Below are 19,744 nucleotides of genomic sequence, written 5' to 3'. Positions count from 1 at the left end.
GCAGCAGATAACTTACGCACTCTCTGGTTTCAAGTGCTACACAGGTATCAACTCCTGCCACAGAAAGAAAACAGCTTTAGGAAGATACTCCAGCCTTAGGACATAGTTCAAGGGATCCAGGATCGTCCAAGGAAAATGGGGGTATTTTGGTGTGAGGAGTACAAACAGATTGAACAAGATAAATCTTTTTCACCCTGTGCCCAGAAAGCTACGGGGTTCTCCCTGCCAAGTTTCACCTGTCCTCAAAATGAGGCATGAGGTAGGGTTCCACAGGAGATGCTGTTTACCACAGCAGCAAGGACAATTCTCAAATCCAGAACAATAAAAATACTTAAGTTCACATGAGCAGCTTGGGACCCAGATGATATAGTCCTTTCTAGATTACAGGCAACATCTTTATCTTAATTGGGAAGCAGAAGGAAAACAAGTATGATTGATAAGATTTATGTATGTATTTATTTATTGACACAGTTTCCACAAAAGTGAAATTTTTAGCTTCAGTACCTGCAGCTCATCTTTTGGTATCGATTAAAATAAGGAGCTCAGTATATGTTGGTTAAGAGGAGAGTGAGATCAGGATTGAATTTTGAGACAGCTGGGACAGATTCAAGGTTATATTTGCAGAACATGAAATATTCAGAGCCAGCCAGCCCATGGCTGACTCTGTTCTGCTGACACATTTCTGGATTGAAAGCAGAAAGCCGAAGTAGAGGCTTGCACAGCCAAGAGGCTCCTACTGAAGAAGACAGTCACGTAAACTCCTATGAACTCAAACTGCTCAATTCCAGGCTATTGCCTCATTTGCCAAGAAATAGCTTAAGAAATATAGCAGTTTTCAAGAATGTGAGATTAGTTTCACTCTTTTTGTGAAAGTTATGTCGTCAGTGTATCAGATAGTATCAGTAAAACTCAATATGCAAAATTCAAACATAAGAATTCCTTAGTGTGGCAGTGGAAATCAAAGTAACATCTGTGATATCTTATTGTCAGCAAGACACATTTGAATGCAATGAAACCTGAACAAGAACAGAGCAGAAATCACCTTGCAGACTTTTTATCACTGATAGCAATATATAAGGGAGTAAAGGCCAGGACTCGGCTTTTAATTCAAACCACTATTATCCATGCTCTGGTCAACAGCGTTTCAAGGATGCATTCACTAATGCAAAATTTCCATGTTAATTTAAGTTACCACATGTGCTTTCAGTACACTCCTCATTCAGCAACAAAGTCTTGGTTTTGACTACAACACTGGTAAAAACAGTGAAAACTCCTTTCTCCCCCTGTGAAGGGTGTAAAGCACAGCTAAAACCAGGACAGGTGTGTATCTCATTCATTAGCTGCCTTGTTACTAAACAGTAAAAATAGTACTAGATACTAAAAAATAGCAGAATCAGATTTTAGTTCATTACAAAATTCACTGAACATACCAACTAACTCAACCAATTACTTTCACATAGAGATGTTGATGAGATTGTAATAAGTTTCAGTAACAACTCACCTGGGATAGATTTGAATAAAGACCTAAAGGGGAAAAGCTCAGTATTTCTACTGCCAACTGTTTAAGCCAAACAGTTCCACCAGTGTATTTTATTTCCTTGGAAAGAACCAAAATCCAGTATAAAGTCATAGCGAGGGGTAGATGGAAAGACAACTAGAAAGATGGTTCTCAAGTAGGATGAATTTACTTTACAATTTAATCTAATTATCTGTTATTTTAGCCATTTCATGAGGTTTGGAGAAAAGAATTCACTGTTTGCTTCCACCACTGGCTTTCTTTTTCTTTTTTTTTAATCTCCTCCGAGGATAATTAGCTCACAGCTGTGTAAGTCAGGAACATATTTTCATCATCCTTTCAAACTGCCTGTTGTGAGCTTAGGCTTCTCAGAAGCACTATAGGATTATTTGATACTAATATATGCATTTGTTCCCTACACACAGAATTAATGGGTACAAGGATAGATAAACTCTGTTCCCATTACAGAACAATGTATTCAGTCAAGGGAAAAATAAATATAAAAATAACAGTCAAAACATATGGAAAGCACCAAAGCACAAAACACCAGTCACTAAACTCAAAAGCAAAACCCCCAAGGACCTACAAAGCTCCACTATGATGTAATTTCATGAACTTCTCATGAAAGGAGCTATGTAAAAGGTAACTCACAGCTCAGTCACGTCTTTGGGAATTCCTTTGGGCAATATCCGCAGCCCTTTGTTGCTGCAACGTACCACCGAGTCCACACAGGTACACTGGGAAGGACAAGGAGGTGAAAGCAAGCAGCTGCTTTCATCATTACCTGCAGAGGGAGAGGAATGGAGTAAGGAAGTCAGCTTTACAGCCCAAAGTCACACACTTTGAAGATAACTGCTTACAAGGACTAAGGAGAGACATCCCTGAATCCATGGTAACCACCAAAATATTCTAAAGTAGATCCAGTGTTCTAGATCAACCTGCCTTCATACAGGTTCTTTAGGCAATATGAACAACAGTTCAAAACCTGAAGAGCAATATTTTTAAATAAATATTTTTTCTTAGGAGTATCTACTTCTCTGTAATTTTGCAAATTACAGTAAAATTAGTTATGTGAATCCCAAACACTCCCCCACCCCTACTGTACCAGCTGAAACAGAGAACTTGACCAGAATACTGCCCTTAAATTCACCTAGACAGATGATATTCACTATCCACTCTGCTTTAGGAAGATTTTTTTTTTTTATTATTCAGTTTTTAGATGTTATTTTTTTACTTTTTTTAAGTCAGCCTGGCACTTCATTTATCATCTCAATTGTAAAACCTCATTGTTTTTGACAAGGATAACCAGGCATACAACAAAGAGAACAGCATACTTTTAACTGCTGATGATCCATCTGTGCACACATAAAAATATCTACTTTCTCCAAAAACGGTTTCAAAAGTCCATAAACAGCAGATTAAATACTGTAATTGAAGAACAATAGGGTTTCTGCGCAAGGAACCAAACTCTTTGAAGTTAAGAACATTAAAGCATGTATTTTCCCCAAAAGCAACAGGCTTTGTAAAACATCAGGCAAATGCATGCTATAGTCTCATGATGCATATGAAAGGAGATACTTAATGGCACATTCTCTAGATGACAGTGAGAGGAACCACGCAAGTGTTTGTGAGTGCAGGCAGCCTGAGTTCACCAGCACGGAGACACAGTGCTGCAATCCAAGAGCACACAGTCAGCTGTCATTATGTGCCTCATTTTTATTTTTTCTGAACTGATGCAAGGACTAATTGAGACAGATCTGTTGCTTTCTTCTCTCTGCTGGATGTACCCATGAGCATTGAGACTAAAGAATAAGACTGGAAATCCTGGTACAAGATAACAAAAGTACCCATAAATGTATGGGTAGGGAATAATTTATATTCAAAGGGATGGAGAAGCACAACCAGCCAACAGAAGAACACCGAAGGGGGTTGTTCTTTTTTTTTTTCCTCTCCAGCTGACCTTAATGACTGGAAATAAAATTCAAAAAATTTCATAATCCTCCAGAAAAGCACGTTTCTTCAGCATATTCAATTTTCCTGTGCTGTGTTTTACACCCTGCCACCATCTACCTTCCATTCACCACAGTTGTCTCAGTGACTATGATAGAGAAAGCTCCCAAGCATGGAATGTCATTTTGTGGACCAGGAATTTATTTTTTCCTCCCAAACTAAAAGCGAATTATTCTTTAATGACTAAACTTGGGTCTCTTGAGCTCTGAGCCCAAGCACCTGGGCCTTTTGCCAGATTGCTTGACTAGAATAGGAACAAATTTCTACTCCAAGTAGGAAACTTCTATCACTCTTAAGGTCTCTTTAGAGCTATGACTAACTGCAGCTCCAGCATATCTGGTCTTAACAGGCAATCACAGCCTACAAGTCAAGTTAGCAGTGGATTCATCAGTCAATTTTTATCCTTACTATTTTCTCTAAAATGTGCTTGATCAGAAGACAAAGAACTACCTGAAGAATAAAAGAGATGTCAGGATTATATTTTTTAAACCTATATGGACCCAGCAAAGCATTAAGCATCACTGAGACGTTTCAAATAATATCTAAGGTTTTTTTATTCCCCTGTATTCACACCTGTTATTGGTGAAACTAGACAGTATCCAAAACTAAAAGACCTGCCGAGCAAGCACCATTCCCACTGGCTTCAGAGTGATACCTAAGTGTATAAATAAGGAAGTGGGAGGAAGGGCCGGGATTATACTAGGATTATACAAAGCAGAGCATTTGTCTGTAATAAATTCATTCTTATATTTAGGTGAAGACAGTAGAAATTCAGAAACTGGAAATCAAGAATAAAAATAAACTCCTGTTAGGGAACAATGATGTTCAACTCTAGATGGCTCTTCCTCATCACTAAGCTGAAACATTTACATGGAGTATTGCTTGATAGGAAGGGAGGCTCTCACAGAGGTGCCAACATCATCATAAATCCCAAACTGAATTGGATTGTCTTACCATCACAGGTGAAGTCCTGGATATCTACATCTTGGATTGGAATATCCTTTAAGAAAAAGGGTTTCAAGCAGCGTGGATTTCCACTGACAATTCTTTTCTTCCTCAACCATTTTCCCAACCAGGCCAAATGGCAGTTACAATTAAAGGAGTTAGCCAGCAAATTGCTGAAACAAAACAAGACATAATCGCATCAAACATGAACATAAAGAAATACTTAAATAACTACAGAAATATGCTGGGTTCCAAGTCCAAGCCCTTTCCTACCATCTGTTTCGGCATGATCCTCCTCTGTTATACAGATCAGGGAAGTTCTATGCAGGTTTTGTACTAGGACTAGGGTTGCAATTAAAATATATATATGCACATGTATATATGTATAAGATTATAAACCAAAGTACTTACTGCTACAGCTATTATTTAAACATACTTACATGACTACCAGGGCTGTATTTGTAGTGGATTTCAACCCAAGCTACAGCTCACACCCAAGTCTAAACTCACCTCACACACTGCACTCACATATGCACGATCTTCAACGTGATTACTTCAGGCAATGCCATGGAAAAGTTTCGCACTGCTAGCCCTTCGCACAGACCTCCGTGTAACACCCACTACGTGTAGCCAAGCTGGCTTAGCACGAAAAAACCCAAAGCTTTTTTCTGGAGTCCTGTACTGAAATGCCTATCCATAATTTGTGTGAAACCTTATGACTAAACTTCAGATGAAGGAAAGAGGCTGATATCCCTGGTAAAAACCAAGGCTGACTATCCTATGTACAAAGACAGGGAGAATCAATAGCTTCAGTCTGAGGTTCCCTCACTGAAGAAAAACGAGCTGTCAGGGCCCCCCGTATGGAAAATGAAGTATCTAAACTAACACTGATGGAATTCTCACATCATATGTGAGTATGTCTGAGAGTCTGGTAGCACAGAAAAAAAGATAATGAGATTTCTTGAAAGCATAGTGTATCTTAAAGACAAAAAAATTCAGGCCTTAAAGAATCAGGCACTTCAAATGTAGGTATAGTTGCTGAAGTCCTTGTAAGTCTTCACTTGCAACGCGCTTTTACAAACCTAAAGAAGTAGTCAAAATCACCTTAGGTTTTCAGCCAAGCAACTCCTCCAGAAAACACTACTGAAGACTAAAACATATGGCACAGTTGAGGTGTTGCAGCAGGAAAACAAACCCAAACCAATTCCTCAATTATATAGGTTCTAGGTCAACATCACATACCCACAATATGATTTACAGCTGCTCTCTGCATTGTAAAAAAACCCCATACTTCAATCACTGCACTACCCTGGAGCTCTGAGTGTGTAATTACATGTAGATCTAGCACAGGCTGTTGTACATTCTGTAGGAGGAGAAAACTCAGTATAACGTTCAATAATAAAAACAACCTATTTCATGTTGTCTAGGACTCAAAGGCAAGGCTAACTTGCTGTATAAAGGTGAGTAAACAAACAGGTTACATAGGAGCTTTCAGACAGAACGTGCAGAAAAGCACTGACAGCATTATTCTAATTCTAGTTAATATCCTTCTGAAGCGTTTTCCATTTTCTTTAATCCATAATGAGACCACATGCAGGATGCCTTGTATATTTTCCATACTGACATACTTTGGCATGAACATAGTGTTTAAACCAAATGTTTAAACCTCCAACGCTAAGTGAACCAATGCTTCAAAGGCCATTTGTTCCACTGACGGAAGAGGGTGAGATCATATTCACAGAACAACTTCCGTGACACAAATCCTTAGAATGAAATAATCCACAATTGGAAACAAACAGCAGGTGTATATAATCAGGTTTCTGGAAAAAAAGTGGCTCTGAATATAAAGAACATTTTGCACATCTAGAAAGCATCTTACTGGGACATATAAAAAGAACTTTCAGAAACATTTAAACGTTCAGTCTACAAAATGCTCCCATCAAAATAGTAATTATCCCTTCCTACAGGGGAGAGGTTGCTTTGACTTAATGTGCTACTGCTCACTAGCTGAGCAGCAGTAACTATCCACAAACGCCCATTTACTTCTGGGCAAACAGGTTAACATATGGCCTAAAATGTATTAAATCCCTGGATTATGATTTTTTTCTTAAGAACTAAAAAAGAAATAAGTTGTTACATACAAAATTAATAGAGAGAAAAAAAATCTACTGTTTGTTCAAATAACTCTGTGTAAAAAAGGACAAATTTACCTTGTCACACATTATACACCTGCTCCTGACACTGTATCAACACCTAAATTTTATCCTTTCTCCAACTTCAGAGCAGTGATTTTTTGCTTTAATGTAGTATGAAGTTCATACATGTCCCTACATATGTGTTCTTTCCACAGCAAGACTGTGATACAGCTTTTGGGAAAAAATGTGAGATCAAGGCTCTCTATAAAGTATCACATCAGACAAGAAATTCCCTACTTTACTTGAAAAGCAACTGTAGGTCTGGGAAGGCAAATTATTTGAAAAAGCTTCATTCTGGAATCTGGCTATTCAAGTGGAGTTCTCAAATCACAAACAGCAATGTTGGGCAGCCAAATAAAAATTCATAATTAGTAATCAGAGTTCTCACACATAAGATTGTGATTTAACCACTCAAACAGAAACAAAGGAATCAAGCTTTTAGCAAAGATGTCGTATTAACATTAAACTCAGAAGTGTTTACTCAAGGACATAGACATGTTTTCAAAATCAAAAGGGAATAGAAGTTTTGAGGAATGAAGTATGTATATCCTACTACAAACGCTTCTTAAAAATTGCAAAGAAGCCATAGAATATTAACTATTAGAATGGATTCTAGTGGCCTGTTGGAAAAACATGCTGAAACACATCTGGATATTGTTGAAATTAGGTTGAAAATATATCCTGGAATTCAGGTTAAAGCTATACTAGAATAGCTCCATGTCATTCTGATGAACCAGTTATCATTCTGGCATTAGCTCCATGCAGCTATTGTAGTAATAATTCATGGGAAATCAGTTCTGCTTGCAAATACACCCACTTGACTGTGTAAGGACTGCAACACATGACTGAATTCTCTGTATGCAGAAGTGCACTTCAAATTAGGATGCTACAGTACCTAGTTTGACTAGTAACAAATAAGAAACTGCTATTTTTTTACCAATAACTTACAAACTAGATGTTCTTCCCCTTCTGAAAACCATTAGGGCATTATTTTCAGAGCTGTCTGTGTTTCGATAATATCAATGAGGCTGACTCAGAGTAATAACAAAAGCAGCAATATTTTTTAATGCCGTAAATATGCCAAGATGAAAACTGAAACCTTAAACTTTGTATGAATTTCTGGCTCATATTAATAGATGTAAAAATAAGTAATTACAATACCCGATTAACTCACAAAGTGTGGGCTGAACAGGAAAAGCAGTCATACTATCTATCTTCAGTAGTGTTGTCATATAATATATCCACCTACAATGGAGTACTGCTAGGAAATTAACACATCTGAATTTTGCATTTATATGCAAAATACCACTATGGCCTTAAACCAATGTCTAAGGAAGTCAAAAGCACACCTTCTCCTGTCTGCAGGTCAAGCACAGAATGAAAATGTGTCACATCACAAACTTTTTCATCAAGACACAGCTAGGAACCTGCCATGACCAACATGATTATAAGGCAGTGCCAAAGCAATGCATTTTAATTAGCAGCAGCTTTAACTGCTGTTGTTAGATCCACAGCAGAAAAAAAAAAGGAAAATGGGCCTTCTGACAAAATGTGACAAAGATGCTTCTATGCAAACAAGGTAGGGACTTTACAGACTGATTCAGAGAGTCACAGCTTTTAAGGGATCCATGGAAGGAGACAAATGTGTGAGAAGCAGGCAGGCATTGCTTGCAGCACAATAAGAACAAGCTTTCAGCGACTACCACTCTCTTTGACCAGTGACTTGAAAACAGTCAATAAAAATAATCTTGTAATTTTTATCTCTTCGTCCATCAATTTCAAGGAGGCTTTTGGGACTACAGAAAGTAAATGGAAGAAAAATCTGGGTTCTTTATGCTGCATGGAGCTAATGCCAAAATAGTGACTGATTTGCTGGTGAAAAGTTGTAACAACAAAATGAAAGTGTGAGCAACAAACCAGCTGAGATGCAACACTTCTTTCTTTCCCAAACATGATGGAGAATGCTTTCAAAACCTGAAATGCAATAGCACCAGTGGTTTATTTTGATTGGACAGTTAGGGTGCATTTTCAGGGCAATTTCCATTAACAGCAACATCAGGGTCCCATTCACAGATGGAAACAAAGAGCAGACCTTCCATATCTATCATTCTGTACTTTATTACAATGGACACGCTACAAAAAGCATGTAAACATATTTAAGAAGCAAGGGAAAAACTTCAAAGAAAGATTGAGAAATATAAGAGAATTATCAGAAAAGCTTATGTCAGGATTTTCACATTCACATTCAGCAGGACTTGAGTATTTTCTCCTCTTAGGCTCCTCTGAAAATCTAAGCATTAGCTACTAGATTTCTTCTGATATTTAACTAACTGAAATCCAACTGAAATTCAGATATTGACTGAAATCCAAGAAGCCATTCTTAACAAAATTAAGACTATACTGAAACTAAAGCAACTTCAGGGAGCTAAAGTGTAATAGGCTATGCATTTGTGAATCCACAGAGATTGTTTTACATGAACTTCTGCTGTGCATTGCACTAGGTTACGACACGGCAAAACATACAGTCCCCCTGTCTGAGGCTGGCAACCTCAAAGTTTTTTCAGCCACTCAGCTGAAGCAATTCAAATATTTCTTTAAAGCACACCTTGAATCCTCCAAACCTGCGATTTCAGTAGGATGAATTTTTCTTTCCCTAAATGATATTTTCCATATATGAGCAGTAAGTAGTTTGATTTTGAAACCCATACACTGTGTTCTTAAAACAAAAGCATGGAAGAACAGCATCATAACATGTTCATATCATAAAAAGATAACTTACATTGTAGACAAAGAGACCAATGTGCTGAAGGCTCCAGGGGTGATAGTGCTGATGTGATTATCATACAGAGAAAGAAGCCTCACTGAGCTCAGTCCGGCAAAGGTGTCATTGTTTATACAGCTGATAGAATTGCTCCTCAGCATCCTGCAAAGATTAAAACAGGGAATTAGGAACTACTGGGAGAAGGTATAATTTCCAGATAGGAGGTCCTTTATCTAGGGCATCAACAGATGTTTTGGCAAGCACTGTACTCTGTTTTTATTGATTGCTGAAGTACAACATGGCTATAGGAGGGCTAGATTTGTATAAACATTGTTTCATGAATTTAAAACTCATTTCTTCCACAGAATGTTAGAGGCTGATGGGAGCTCCACATCTGAAAGTAGCATGCAATCAAAAGTGAGTAGTGGCAAACTTGAAATAAAAAGTAGTCTTAATTTAGTAAATATGAGAGTAAATGAAGACTTATTTCAGAGGCCAATTGAGAAAGACTGCCAGAAATGTGTGACAATCATAGGATGGTTTCAGTTGGGAGGGACCTTAAAGAGATCTAGTTCCACCCCTCCTGTCATGGGCAGGGACACCCTCCACCAGGGCAGGTTGCTCCCAGCCCCGTCCAGCCTGGCCTTGAGCATCCCAGGGATGGGGCACCCACAGCTGCTCTGGGCAGCCTGGGCCAGCGCCTCGCTGCCCTCACAGTGAGGAATTTCTTCCTAATACTGATCTAAATCTCCCCTCTTTCAGCTTAGAGCCATTCACCTTGTCCTGTCCCTACAGGCCCTTGTACAAAGCCCCTCTCCAGCTTCCTTGTAGCCCCTTCAGGCACTGGCAGGCCGCTGTAAGGTCTCCCTGGATCCTTCTCTTCTCCAGGCTGAACAACCCCAACTCTCTCAGCCTGTCTGCATAGGAGAGGTGCTCCAGCCCTCTGAGCATCTTCATGGCCCTTCTCTGGCCTTGCTCCAACAGGCCCATGTCCTTCTTATGTTGGGGGCCCCAGAGCTGGATGCAGTACTCCAGGTGGGGTGTCATAAGAGCAGAGTAGGTAAGCTCGACCTGCTGGCCATTTTTCTTTTGATGCAGCCCTGAATACGGTTGGCTTTCTGGGCTGCCAGCTCACATAGCTGGGTCATGCTGAGTTTCTGGTCCACCAACAGCCCCAAGTCCTTCTCCTCAGGGCTGCTCTCGATTCATTCTCCACCCAGCCTGTATTTGTGCTTGGGACCTTGCACTTGGCCTTGTTGAACTACATAAGGTTTGCACGGGCCCACCTCTCAAGCCTGTCAAGGTCCCTCTGGATGGCATCCCTTCCCTCCAGTGTGTTGACTGCACCACACAGCTTGGGGTCATCAGCAAACTTGCTGGGAGTGCACTCGATCCCACTGTCCATCTCACTGACAAAGATGTTGAACAGTGCTGGTCCCAGTAAGGACCCCTGAGGAATGCCACTCGTCAGTGGTGTCCATTTGGACATCGAGCCATTGGCCACAACTCTTTGAGTGCAACCACCCAGCCAATTCCTTATCCACTAAGTGGTTCACCCATCAAATCCATGTCTTTCTAATTTAAAGAAAGGGATGTCATGCAGGACAGTGTCACATGCTTTGCTCAAGTGCAGGTAGATGATATCACTTGCTCTTCCCTTATCCATCAATGCTGTAATGTCGTTGTAGAAGGCCACCAAATTTGTCAGGCATGATTTGCCCTTACTGAGGCCATCCTGGCTGTCACCAATCACTTCCTTATTTTCCATATGCCTCAGCATAGTTTCCAGGAGGATCTGCTCCAAGAGGTGAGGCTGACTGGCCTATAGTTCCCCAGGTCTTCCTTATTTCCCTTTTTAAAAATGGGGGTTATTTTTCCCCTTTTCCAGTCAGTGGGAACTTCACCAAACTGCCATGACTTCTCTAACATGATGGATAGTGTCTGCGCAACTTCATCTTCTGGTTCCCTCAGGACCCATGGATGCATCCGGTCCGATACTAGCTGCATTACCTCTAGTCCTGTCATGGATGTTTTTGTAATCCGCACTGCATAAGTACGGAAGGAAACAGCATCCTCAGCAGAAATCAAGGAATACTTTAGGAAAGATTTCCAGACCTATCACAAGCTCTGAAATGTTATTATAATCATTAATTGACAAGACAGAAATCAGTAACTATCCTATAAAATGGTCTTTGCTCAGTGTTTGTACCAGATGAATCAGTGCTGTGTTTTTGAAGATACATCTCTGAGTTGTTATGGTAACAATGAACTCGACGATAAAGCCCAATTAAACTGAAAGACTAGTATCTTGTTTCACTTCATAGCAAAAAAAAGGCTCATGTGTATTTGTTACGCTGCATGCCAATCAACATCTGGGTCTGTAAAATCACTACACAGCTGCGATATTCCTACTTAGGCGAAAAATTATTCAGTAATTAAAGCATACTACCAAAAATCCACCAAATATATGCAGCTCATGCTGCTGTTCCAGTGAACTGATCCTCCAAATAGAGGAGGGTTAATTCCTTGGTATCAAATTCATGCAGTGAGCAACGAAAATTCAGACTCCCTTAGAAGTCTGGATTTAAATCTCAGATTGGTATCCACCAGTTGGGTGTTTAGATGCTACATCGATAGACGCTCGAAAAACACCAAAGAGAGATTAGATATGGCTGGGAAGAAATTCACAGTGTAATCACAAACACAGTGTTGGACACCTGAATGTTACATTGCTTTTGCATTACTGTTTGCTACGTAAAGTTACTGTCACAGGCACTTCAGTCTTCAGAGTTTTGGTGTTGCAACTGGGGTGAAACTATGTCATAAAAGAGTCACAGGGCACAGAGACTTACACATGGAGTACGAAGTTGCCTGAAAGCCAGGTCAAGACCACAAGCTCTAAAATGAATAGAGTAGTAAATAAGAGAAGTAAGGCCCTTACTGGCTTAGTTGCAGTTGGAAACATTTTCTCAGTTCTGTATGTAAAGTATCAGGCAGTCATACTTCAAGATGTGGTGACTGAATTTGGATGTCAGTATGTCTTGCACAGAAATTTATTACATTTCAGGAAACATACGGTCTTTTAAAAACTGGACCATGACCTTGTCCAATGTGGCATCTTTGTAAAAGATCACAATTCTCATGTTCAAAGTCAATTAATGGACAGAAATACATGTCCCTCAAGCCAAAACCTTTGGGTTTGTATCATGGTTCACCATGCAACGTGTGCCCTTCCTGAAGGAATACTTATCCTTACAGATCCTCATATCATGCTGTGTATATTTAGACTGCTTTATCAGCTAGGGGGAAATGTAAATCAGGTCAGCAGGATAGCTTGAATGTTAAGCATCTTTTTATTAAAAAATGCTGATTTTTGTTTAGGAGCATTGCCACAGGCTGCTTTACAGTATAAAAATTAATTTAGTATCTATAGACGGTATTTTCAAACCCCTTAGTAAAGTGCGTACATTAAATTAAAGAACAGATGGCTACAGAAAAAAATTGTTAAAGGAACAGCAAAAGAAAAGGTCTGTATTCACCATTACAGGCCAAAATTCTTGAAGTGAAACTTATTTTTACACTTGAGTAAGGACTGAAGTAATTGTGCCATGATACATTGTAACATAAGAAGTATTTGCTGCTAATGACTAAATTGCAGATTTTGAATCACATTTTGATTCCTAGGGTCTGTGTACTAACAGCATCCACACAGTCAAGTGCTTGCTTTCTGTATTAGGGAGGACTGCAAGAGAGATTTTTCATGTACAAATCATACGTATTGCCTGGCACAAGTCTGTTGTAACCAGAAGCCTAGTCCCTGACTGCTTCTCAGGATGGTGGATTGGACACCATCTTGAAGTCTTGTCTGAGATCCTTCTTCCAATATAACTTTTAACATGAAAATAAACTAGTATTAGGTACTATGAGTTTATGTACAAGTGTTAGTTCTCAGAAATAAATTACAAAGGTTGGCTAAGCACAAAAGTAATACCAAACTGATTTCTTATGCATGTGGGCTCTATGTCTCTTTCACACTCTCCCCAACCACAACCCCATTAATACTATGCCCAGACATAACTTTTATGGTACTTGGTGTGGGCAAGAAAGAGCATGCTGTGGCTAGTCCAAAGTGATGCCTGTGCTCATGGGCCACTACACCTGGTGCATAGTGAGTGGCCAGTTACCTTCTGTCAGCAGGACCTATCACAGTTTGGTTATACCTGCCTTAAAGTTGCTTAGCTATGCCTGTTTTGTTGGCAGCAGTAACTTGAGTGTTTCTTCACTCCCTACCTAATGATTTCATAAAGTTGTAGGGTATTAAAAAGCTTTTAGGCTCCTAGCCTAGGCTGAGGTTTGGTTTAAGTAGACCAACAATTCCAGTTTGGGTGGAGATGGAGTGGGATGATGGACTAATAGATAGTAAACATGTTCCTACATACCTTCTTTCCATAGAAAATAACAAAATATTAAAAGTATTAAATGATTGAAAGTGTCTAAATTTGACCCATGACAGGTTCACCATCATGTTACTCCCGAAATTCTTTAAAATTTGTTTTTTTCACAGAACTAGCAGATAAATCTCAAACCTACCCAGGACTAGAAATACATTGAAAACATCATGATAGTGATACAAGACTCCGCCTTAGAGCTCGTTGTGTAGTAACAGATATTTTAGCAGGCATTGCTGAACTTGAGCACTGCCACTCAACTTAGAGAGGAACAGAGAAAGACAAGTGTGGGCACTTACAATGTCTTTAGCCCTGTGAGGCCTCTGAACATTCGTCCATGCACTGATTCCAGTTGATTCTCTGTCAGAATCAGTTCCTGCACTCCTGAAGCTCCATCAAACGTGCCTTCTCGGATTTCCTTGATCTTATTGTTGCTTAGGTTTCTGGAAGGACACAACCAGTCACAATAATAAAATTATTAGCATTTTATTCCAAACATACGTCATCACACTGGGAGGAGGAGGATGGGAAGAATATGTGCCTTTTAGTGCTTATCTAGAGAGACATCCCTTCAGCAAGGAGAGCACACAGAAGTTCAAAAGTACACCTACTGAACTTACAAACAGCTCCTCTTCACTCATCAAAACCACAACTATATCAGATATATCAAGAGCATTGAAATTAATAGAACTACGAGGTCTTTAACAAATCATGTCATTCTTGCTTGTAAGGGTCTCAGGGATAAAATAAGTGGGGGGTTTCTAAAATCTGATTTATGTCCATGAAGTTATGGACCATGCTTGGGACTCAGTGCTCATCTGGCAAGAATTGGTTAATGCTACTACCAGTGAAACAGGTACCACACACTGAAATGCAGACCACTTTTATTTAGTGTACCAGGACATTTACTCTTTTTAAACTCAACACTGGAGTAACAGCCAAAACTATGTGACTGCATGTACCTAATATAAATTTTAATATGTGCATTCATGACCTCCCAGGCACTTAAATTTAACACCACCACTCAAAATGAAATGAGTATCACTTAATTCCCAATTCACAGCTACTGCAATATACAGCATTATTTTCTAAATATTTACTCTGCCTATACAGTCTCAAGATGTTTGCTTATAGATCAACACTGGAAAACGTCAATCTACAAAGTCAAATGAAATTCTGATGAAATGCAAAATTAACCTTTTGAATATTTCATATTTGTGAAAAACCCAGTGAACAGACAATTTCTGAATGATAAAATGCCATTAGAGATGCATAAAAATAAATGGCATTGAATTATTTAAAACATTTTTATAAAAGGCCTTAAGCACGTGAAAACCTTGGGCCTCAGTCCTTCAAGCATCTCCTATGATGACCTGTATAGTTTATGATGAATAATCTTATTTATTTAAGTTTTTAACAGGAAACACTATTCTTTGTTTTACTGTCTACAACAAAAAAAGAGAAAGTAAAATATATGCTCTTGCTCCCAAGAAGATGCCAAGTTCCAACACTATTACTCATACTGAATAGCACATTATTCCAGAAATGATCCCAGTCCACACGCAGCATGAGTAATAGTTTCAAAATCCAATTCCAGGTGATATAAAACAAATGACAAGGTATCAGATTAACACCCGGGCTACTCTGCTGAGAAGAACAGGCGATCTTGTTGGGATAAAAGTTGACAGAAGACATGGCAACAGGACAGCTTGGCCTTAGATAGAAATAATGTGGGTCTTGCTCTTTGCAGAAGTCATCACTTAATAAAAAAAAAGTTGAGTCATGGAGATATGTTTCATGTGGGAAACTTGAGTACGCTGGTTTATGTCTGCAGAACAACTGTCAGATAGTGGGCCCTAAAGCATGTGGCCCATCACCTCTTGTGCATTCTGTGATCAGAAAGAATAGGAGTATGCCAGCAATCAGCCAAAAATAACATGAAAACATATAGAAATACTTACATGCAGATTTTGCTTTCCAGAAGTTTAGTACTTTGTGCTAACACTCACAAGAAGAGTTTATGTTCAGTGTCAAAGCAAGTCAAGGAAGGATATTCTGACATATGCATTTAATTTTGGGGCTGAGCTATTGCTCTAGTGGAAATGTTTAGAGCTCAGCATCTCTTTTGAATGTTGGCATAAATAAATGCTCCCAGTGACCCCTTTCCCGGTAAAGATCATGCCATGATGCATATTTGCACAAAAATAAATGAAAAAATGAGTTAATGTTTGTGGTGGGAAGGGAGGGTAGGTTACTATAATAAACGAAGTCTTTGACTTTCAATTCACAGATTGCAAACTGACCTATATTTGTAGTTACAAAGCTTTATTAGTTAGTTTTTACCATCTAGAAGATATTTAGTCACATATATTAAAACATCTGTACAACTTACAGATGATTAGATACTCAAGGAAGAAGAGAGCAAATATTGGAGAAAAAGGCTGGCTGTAATTTGCAAAGAAATTGGCACCTTTATACAATCCAAACCATCTGAATTTTAATTGCTGCCAAAGAACTTCTGTAGATAGGGAGCTTCACTCATTTGAGTTAATAATGCCTGATCATTTCAACAATTTCAATTATCCAAAAATATGCCAGCAGTTTCAGAAGAAGCCAATTATATATATATTTCCCATGCAAAAGATCTGAAAATCCAAGATTAAATGCTATGATGAAATCAAAGTTGCAAGGCAGAGAAAAGACAAGCTTTACAATAATATAGGTAAAGATGACACTGCCCTGCAATCCCCTCTTGGGGTATTATCAAAGCAGATGTTTTGCAAGCCTGGATTTCTTTATTTGTCTTCCTTAATGAAAGCTTCCCATACCAGAATGCAACAACAACAATAAAAAAAGGTAGATGACATTCACTAAAAAAAAAAAAAAAACTATCCTCCTTAAAGTCTGACCTACTAGAATAATAAACACAAGAAATAACATACTTTTCGGTCTAGAATTCCCAGCAAAGATAATCAACTGATACAAACCTTGAAAAATGAAAGCAGTGAAACTTTTGCCTGTTCTGCAGCTCAGAGAGCTCTACTCCATCCTTCCAGTACTAAAAGATTCTTTCATACATGATCATAGAACTTGAGAAGGATTTTTTTTTAAATCAGAAAAAAAATTTCTGACAGACTTTATAGCAAACTCCCATTATAGAAAAGCCTCATCCTCTTGCAACACTAAGCTTCTATAAGGAATTCTTCTTGAAATACTGGAAGACAGTGGAAAATAAAACGAGTCTTGAGGATCTCCCAAGTTATCTGTGCCCTCTGGCAGGACCCTAATGGGAGCCTATAGTCAACCTGGTCATTCAAGAAAGGGTATTGTTTCTGTAAATACTTCCTGATTTGTCTTGGTAATAACATTTAATCCTATTTCCAGACTTTTATTTTAGGTAAGAGGTCAAAAGAAATTTTCAGCAAGCCTAGGTCTACTTTATGTGGGGCAGTGAATAGGAAATTAACAGATCTAAGAAGTTATCAAGGTGACACTGTTCACACAGCTCACTTTTCAGTCAGATTTTATTTACTTTATGGCTAAAGTTTATAATAATATTATTTCTGAGCACAGAACAAGCTGGACTCTATTCAGGTTTAACAGAACCATTCATCCTGCTGTACCTGCTGGGTCAATTTTAACATTCCAGCATGCAATTAATTCATCACTGCGTTACCAACACACCTTCCCACAAGAATGACCACCAGTGTGCAGTCGGAGTGCAAAGGCTCTGCTTGGTCTCACCTTGAACTTTGTAGTTTTATCATACAAACAGCCTGAGTGGGAGTTTCTCTAGAATATTTCCATCTGTTGGTGAAACGTTTGGAATTTTTAAGTGTATGTTAGGAGGAAAACCCCAGTGCTGTTGCATTCTTCTGCAGGATGCTGAGAAGGTTTTACAGCTTTTACCAACAGTCTAGCTGGCTTATGTAGGGTGAGTTGTTCTCAGCAGCAGGATGGCACTGAAAGTCTTAAATATTACAGACAGACAGGTATGCCCAGTGACACTCCTACATGCATTCAGGAGAGCAGAATGATGGCCTTACTGGTAAAAAAGGGAGAGGCACACAATAAGCCCAAATGCTATGTACCACAACACTCTTTACAATTTAATTTCCAAAACCAAAGTCTGTTTCTATATAACAAGTGACACATGACTGCAACCTCAATTGCCATCGCAAAATTTATGCTTAGGGGAAAGAACAGCAGGTAACAGCTGTTTCCAAGGACACAAACTACTTTTACCTCCCCAAGAAACTTGACATTCTCTATTTGAAACTGACTTCTAGTCTGCAAATTTCATCATGATTCAATTTTATTTTGCATGTAAAATGTGTTAAATCTTGGGCTGACACTCTATACAATTCAACATTGGAGAAATATTTACAGACAAATTAAGCCTCCAAAGGCAATTATATACTAGAGGTGGGGTTGGCAGTACCAGCTATTGCCAAGACAGCCTGACGCTTCCTATTACAAGTCCATATTTTACGTTCACTTTGTAACTTTGGCAAGACTTAACATAATGAACTGTTAGATGTCCCTTTCAGGTTTTGAAGTAATTTTTTTTTTATTGTTCTTGTTCTCTGAGAAAAGAGTTCAGTCCCCTTTCTCCCCAGCAGTGCATGTAGTATGGCAGTTCACCTTTTATTTTGAATGTGAGCTCATTGCCAATTTTTCCTCGCAGAAACAGCTGCTGGGACCTGAGTGGGAACTGTGAGTCCCACTGATTTCATGTAGGCGCTGGGGAGTGGGCAGGCTCTGGAGCTGACATCTGGGAGCTGCAGGCTCTCCTTATGTGTCAGCATCCCACTTCAGCAGGCAAGTGCATCTCTGTGCTCCCACCGAGATAGGTACCCAGGGGGTTTTGGAGCTTAAACCTGTCTGCCATGGCCAGAAGACCCCTCCAGGCTCCCACTGCCATGGAAGTCCCCAAGCACTGGAGGGTATTTTCACTGATTAACAACTTGAGGTAGTCCCAGTGTTTGCTTCATGCTGAATTTGTTAGTTGTTGGGAGCAAAGAACTGTTCCCTTCCACAAAAGTGTCAAAACCTTACCTCTGCCAACAGTAATGTCACCCCTCATCCCTGCCTTATGCAAGATCTTGCTGTGTTGAGTGAGAAGAACTTCCACTAGCAACTTCCACTTCCTCTGCACAAAGGCAGAAACCTCCAGCTCCCAGTGCTAGGGAGCAGCAGGTCCTGGAGCCTTTCCACCTGACAGGGATAGGATACCCCAAAAAAACCAAGTCATGGAGCTGCTCCCACTCTAATGGAGCTCAGAAACACATCCTTGTATTTCTTTTGCACTTCAAGCAGATTCAAAATACTCTTTTCTAACCACCCTGAAAAATACTAGCAACATAGGTCTTGGGAGCGTGGAAGCCACTGTAATGTGACTTTAGCTTTCAGAAACAAGTCATCCCTTTACACTTGCAAGATCAGGTGAGGTAGTACGGTAAGAATGCAATGAAAGCAACACAGAGGTCAGGGCACTTTGCAAAACCCACTAGAGATCCCAGTAAATTACTTCTCGACCGGGTTAGATCTGTCTACAGGAATCTACATCAACCTCTTTATTCCACTGTAAAAGCACTAAACATAAAGATGGATTAAAATTTAAGTTATGAAAATAGCATTATGTATATGGGATTCTGCAGCTAATTACTGAAGTCGAATTTTTTATTTTAAAGGCACATGCAGACATGTTAACCATACAAACCAGCAGGGCAATCTTAGCAATTTAATTCCTAAGTAAAATATGGCATAACTTTACATTATGGATCTGTGACCTTCAAATTTCTATATCAAGACTTAATTTTGTTTTGCAGTAAAATGGGTTAAATCCTGGGCTGACACATAGTACAAT

The 19,744-nt window shown here is 39.2% G+C and overlaps 1 protein-coding gene across 1 annotated transcript in view; it reads right to left on the bottom strand.

Moving 5' to 3' along the window:
- SLIT3 (slit guidance ligand 3) overlaps positions 1-19,744 on the bottom strand; it is a 531,529-nt gene that overhangs the window by 104,144 nt on the left and 407,641 nt on the right. The window contains exons 18-21 of the mRNA XM_027779712.2: positions 14,175-14,318; positions 9,446-9,589; positions 4,481-4,644; positions 2,168-2,300 (exon numbers count right to left, since the gene is read on the bottom strand). Coding sequence (XP_027635513.1) covers positions 2,168-2,300; positions 4,481-4,644; positions 9,446-9,589; positions 14,175-14,318 — 585 coding nt within the window. The remainder of the gene's footprint in view (positions 1-2,167; positions 2,301-4,480; positions 4,645-9,445; positions 9,590-14,174; positions 14,319-19,744) is intronic.

The sequence above is a fragment of the Falco peregrinus genome, chromosome 8, assembly GCF_023634155.1.
Source record: "Falco peregrinus isolate bFalPer1 chromosome 8, bFalPer1.pri, whole genome shotgun sequence".
NCBI lineage: Eukaryota > Metazoa > Chordata > Aves > Falconiformes > Falconidae > Falco > Falco peregrinus.
This window is presented reverse-complemented; position numbering and strand designations above follow the sequence as displayed.